The 6,000-nt window shown below is 50.1% G+C and overlaps 1 protein-coding gene across 5 annotated transcripts in view; it reads right to left on the reverse strand.

Moving 5' to 3' along the window:
* The window catches only part of LOC143285558 (rifampicin phosphotransferase-like), a 144,482-nt gene that overhangs the window by 128,994 nt on the left and 9,488 nt on the right, over positions 1–6,000 (reverse strand). For all 5 annotated transcript variants that reach the window (XR_013055696.1, XR_013055697.1, XM_076592945.1 and 2 more), the window contains exons 3-4: positions 3,241–3,380; positions 1,603–1,790 (exon numbers count right to left, since the gene is read on the reverse strand). Coding sequence is in view for 3 of the 5 variants with exons in the window: in XM_076592945.1 (XP_076449060.1) it covers positions 1,603–1,790; positions 3,241–3,380 (328 nt within the window). In the remaining 2 variants the exon portion in view is untranslated. The remainder of the gene's footprint in view (positions 1–1,602; positions 1,791–3,240; positions 3,381–6,000) is intronic.

Below are 6,000 nucleotides of genomic sequence, written 5' to 3' on the forward strand. Positions count from 1 at the left end.
GGTAGATGGTTGACCAGCAGCATAACCCAACTCACTAGTAAGGCCTTCACTGCATGCACATATATCTGTGTACCTATCTCCTCACTGGGCCTTCACTGCATGCACATATATCTGTGTACCTATCTCCTCACTTTGGAGAACGGGTGAGACTGGGACTTGAACCCTGATTGTCACTGACACTGTAGTGGCAGACAGGCACCTTAACCATCCTGCCGCCTCCCTCCTGGAGACAGTGGGACACAGATAGAACTGAAAAGAAACAGAAAGTGGAGGGCACTTCAAACAGTGTGTACCACCAGTCCTGCACCGTCCTCTCCCCTGAATAACTCTTCTTTTGTCTTGGTGAAGAAACACTGAAGGTCCACAGCCTTTCATGGCCACAGTGAAGAAACACTGAAGGTCCACAGCCTTTCATGGCCACAGTGAAGAAACACAAGGTCCACAACCTTTCATGGCCACAGTGAAGAAACACAAGGTCCACAACCTTTCATGGCCACAGTGAAGAAACACTGAAGGTCCACAACCTTTCATGGCCACAGGGAAGAAACACAAGGTCCACAACCTTTCATGGCCACAGTGAAGAAACACAAGGTCCACAACCTTTCATGGCCACAGTGAAGAAACACTGAAGGTCCACAACCTTTCATGGCCACAGGGAAGAAACACAAGGTCCACAACCTTTCATGGCCACAGTGAAGAAACACAAGGTCCACAACCTTTCATGGCCACAGTGAAGAAACACAAGGTCCACAACCTTTCATGGCCACAGTGAAGAAACATTGAAGGTCCACAACCTTTCATGGCCACAGGGAAGAAACATTGAAGGTCCACAACCTTTCATGGCCACAGTGAAGAAACACAAGGTCCACAACCTTTCATGGCCACAGTGAAGAAACACAAGGTCCACAGCCTTTCATGGCCACAGGGCCAGTGAATTCACAACAACGGTGTCCAGGCTCAGAACCTGAAGGCAGGGCCCAGTCCTCCTTCCTCCATCTTAACCTTCCCCGACCAAAGGCAGGCACCCATCCACACCTGGGTGAGGTGAGGAATAAAGTGCCTTCCACAAGGGCACATCAGCCAGCTGAAAGACAGCCTCAAAGCCTGACCAGAGGAGAACAGTGGATCAGAGGTCCATCACCTGACCAGCTCTGCACCCCCTGTGCTGATGGATGACAGAAAAACAGGACCTTGCTTGTTCATCCCTGTCTCCTGTTTTAAAAAGTCTTATGGAGCTCCGTCATTTGGTTCTCATCAAGACACTAAAAATGAATTCTTTGCCCCAACATGAAAGGATGAAGATTTTTTTTTTAATAAATGAACAAATCAGTGGTGTGGACACCAGTCCAGTTGACCATGATAAGATAATAGATGTGTCCTTCACCCATGGCTGACTCCACCGTTCATTTCACACACACCCAGGGTAAGCCCTCAAGGCCTGAGCAGCACAAGGTTTAGGCATCACTCAGGCATGTCTTTGTTTTTCTTGGATTTTTGAGTAGATGTGGTGCAGCATGCATGGATCAATCTGCATGCTTTGACGCCTCCCTGAAACTGAAACCCTCTCTCTCTCTCTCTCTCTCACACACACACACACATTACCCGGGGATGCGGAGGTAAAGGCTGGCAGCACTCCATGTCATGGGGAGCCATGCTGCGTCCCAGTCCTCGGGCACTGTGTGCAGCACTGGGCTGTGTGGTGTTGGAACCCTCTGTGTCTTTCCTGCTCTGCCTTGCCCTGTGGCGGAACATGACGGCAAACACCGCTCGCTTCAGCCAGTACCACCTGCCTGCACACCAGTGGAAAGGGGTCAACACACACACACACACACACACACACACACACATACACACACACACAATGTACACATACACACACACATGTACACATACACACACACACACACATGTACACACATACACACACACACCACCCTCACCACCCCTTCTCACCACCCTCACCACCCCTTCTCACCACCCTCACCACCCCTTCTCACCACCCTCACCACCCCTTTCCACCACCACCACCACCCCTTCCCACCCCTTTCCACCACCCTCACCACCCCTTTCCACCACCCTTCTCACCACCACCACCACCCCTTCCCACCACCCTCACCACCCCTTTCCACCACCCCTTTCCACCACCCTTCTCACCACCCCTTCCCACCACCCTCACCACCCCTTTCCACCACCCCTTTCCACCACCCTTCTCACCACCCTCACCACCCCTTTTCACCACCCTCACCACCCCTTTCCACCACCCTTCTCACCACCCTCACCACCCCTTCCCACCACCCCCTTCCCACCACCCCTTCCCACCACCCCCTTCTCACCACCCTCACCACCCCTTTCCACCACCCTTCTCACCACCCTCACCACCCCTTTTCACCACCCTCACCACCCCCTTTCCACCACCCTTCTCACCACCCTCACCACCCCTTCCCACCACCCCCTTCCCACCACCCCTTCCCACCACCCCCTTCTCACCACCCTCACCACCCCTTCCCACCACCCTCACCACCCCTTCCCACCACCCTCACCACCCCTTTCCACCACCCTTCTCACCACCCTCACCACCCCTTTTCACCACCCTCACCACCCCTTTCCACCACCCTTCTCACCACCCTCACCACCCCTTCCCACCACCCCCTTCCCACCACCCCCTTCTCACCACCCTCACCACCCCCTTCCCACCACCCCCTTCCCACCACCCTCACCACCCCCTGCCCACCACCCTTCCCACCACCCTCACCACCCCCTGCCCACCACCCTTCCCACCACCCTCACCACCCCCTTCCCACCACCCCTTCCCACCCCTTCCCACCACCCTCACCACCCCCTGCCCACCACCCTTCCCACCACCCTCACCACCCCCTGCCCACCACCCTTCCCACCACCCTCACCACCCCCTGCCCACCACCCTTCCCACCACCCTCACCACCCCCTTCCCACCACCCCTTCCCACCACCCCTTCCCACCACCCCCACCACCCCTTCCCACCACCCTCACCACCCCTTTCCACCACCCTTCCCACCACCCTCACCACCCCTTCCCACCACCCCCTGCCCACCACCCTTCCCACCACCCTCACCACCCCTTCCCACCACCCCCTGCCCACCACCCTTCCCACCACCCTCACCACCCCTTCCCACCACCCCCTGCCCACCACCCTTCCCACCACCCTCACCACCCCTTCCCACCACCCCCTGCCCACCACCCCTGCCCACCACCCCTGCTCACCAGGCTGACAGTACACCCCAGCAATGGGAGGTGGGTCTGAGGCCATGAGCTCCATGATGAGGGGGAAAAGCAGTCTGCCCAGCGCCACCCCCACCGCACCCGCCACCGCAGCCAGAATGTCCCTGTGTTTCGACAGTATCCTGCAACACACAGGAAGAGTTGGTGAAAGAAATCTCACTTGTAACTGACTCTCTATAAAATCATTCTTTTCATTATATATCTACTCCTGTGACGTGCGTTGAGCATTATTCTTTTACATGAAAGGAAGTTGTGTGGTGGGGAGCTAGCGAGTGTTCTTGCATTCGTGTGTGTATGTGTGCCCGAGTGCATGTTGCAGGGAAGTGTTTTGTGGAGAGCGTCATGGGTGGCTGGGTGTATGTGTGCCTGAGTGCATGTTGCAGGGAAGTGTTTTGTGGAGAGCGTCATGGGTGGCTGGGTGTATGTGTGCCTGAGTGCATGTTGCAGGGAAGTGTTTTGTGGAGAGCGTCATGGGTGGCTGGGTGTATGTGTGCCTGAGTGCATGTTGCAGGGAAGTGTTTTGTGGAGAGCGTCATGGGTGGCTGGGTGGTCTCCAATATAATAATAATAATAATAATAATAATGGATACTTATATAGCACACTATCCAGAAATCTGCTCTAGGTGCTTTACAAAAACGCTTTGTTAACTCTCTCCATACGAACGGCGAAAGAGACGACGTTAACAGCGTTTCACCCCAATTACCATCATCAAAATATTGCATGCGGAAGGCTCTTATACTGAAGACGTGAATGTTGACAAAGAATACCACAATTCTGACGACGGAAGCTAAAGGCTGGGTCATTCAGACACCCACTGGACATCCGAGGGGTCTGTGTAGAGGAGAACAGAGGACTGGCCGTACTGAGTGAGTTAATATAAAACATTACATCTATGTTACATACACACACCAAAATATGACAACACACACACACACACACACACACACATACACACACACGCGCGCACACACACGCACACACAGGCACACACACACACACACACACACACACACACGCACGCACACACACACACACACACACGCACACACACACGCACACGCACACACACACACACAGACACACACTGCGTACATACATTTTAACAATACATGTGTATCTAACAGCTACCCTAACACATACGCACACACAGGCAGGCATAAACTTACATAAACGCACACGCACACAATACACATTCATATACATGCATGTAGTTATGTACACATACATATGTATACACACATTCAGTTGCATGAGTGTTTTCTGGCACGTGCTTCCATGTGTGTGGCGGAGAAGAGGGGGGTGGGGGTGGGGGGTATTGACAGGGAACGCAGGGAGCAGGGAACAAAACGTAAAGCGCTTTGAGCAATATTTCTGGAGAAACGCACTGTATAAATGTCCATTGTCATTATTATTATTCTTATTATTAAAGGAACAACAGAAATAAACTATTATGATTATCATGCATGCATACATTTATATTTTATTGTATACTTGTGTGTATGCATGTATGCATTGTGTTTATGTGTGTGCATAATATGCTAAGTACATCCTAGGATGCACATATGTAACATTGATATAATATGTTATATTTAATATCATGTGCTTAATACACTCAGAGCAGTTTTCTGGGCAGTGTGTTATATAAGTATCCAGTAGCAGTAGCTGTAATACTAACAGTGTCATAGTTTTCTGGGCAGTGTTATATCAGTATCCAGTAGCAGTAGCTGTAATACTAACAGTGTCATAGTTTTCTGGGCAGTGTTATATCAGTATCCAGCAGCAGTAGCTGTAATACTAACATTGTCATAGTTTTCTGGGCAGTGTTATATCAGTATCCAGTAGCAGTAGTTGTAATACTAACAGTGTCATAGTTTTCTGGGCAGTGTTATATCAGTATCCAGTAGCAGTAGTTGTAATACTAACAGTGTCATAGTTTTCTGGGCAGAGTGTTATATCAGTATCCAATAGCAGTAGCTGTAATACTAACAGTGTCATAGTTTTCTGGGCAGAGTGTTATGTAAGTATCCAGCAGCAGTAGTTGTAATACTAACAGTGTCATAGTTTTCTGGGCAGTGTTATATCAGTATCCAGTAGCAGTAGCTGTAATACTAACAGTGTCATAGTTTTCTGGGCAGTGTTATATAAGTATCCAGCAGCAGTAGCTGTAATACTAACATTGTCATAGTTTTCTGGGCAGAGTGTTATGTAAGTATCCAGTAGCAGTAGTTGTAATACTAACAGTGTCATAGTTTTCTGGGCAGAGTGTTATGTAAGTATCCAGTAGCAGTAGTTGTAATACTAACAGTGTCATAGTTTTCTGGGCAGTGTTATATCAGTATCCAGTAGCAGTAGTTGTAATACCAACAGTGTCATAACAGTCATTGGAGCTGAAGGTCAACACGCCAGCTTCTATTTCCATCAACAGCAGTGTGCTCCACTCTGACAATTGCTGACAGATTCAGTTACCTACCTTGGCTCCTCCTACCATTGTTTGAGGATTGCAAAATTAATTACATCACTTAAATAAATTTTAAAAAAATACACAAGAATTTGCATAAAACTGCAGTTTAGATTGATCCCACACTGATCTCAGTCACCAAGGGTCAGCATTCAAGGGGTTAAAAACATGTTACTGTATTACATTTTGTCACACCAAATTTATCCCTGTGGAATTGGGGCTTCTCCCCCTACATGGAGCACATCACCAGCGTACCACCCTTTTTCATTTGTACTTCTAGTCA

This window comes from Babylonia areolata, chromosome 9, assembly GCF_041734735.1.
Source record: "Babylonia areolata isolate BAREFJ2019XMU chromosome 9, ASM4173473v1, whole genome shotgun sequence".
Lineage (NCBI taxonomy): Eukaryota > Metazoa > Mollusca > Gastropoda > Neogastropoda > Buccinidae > Babylonia > Babylonia areolata.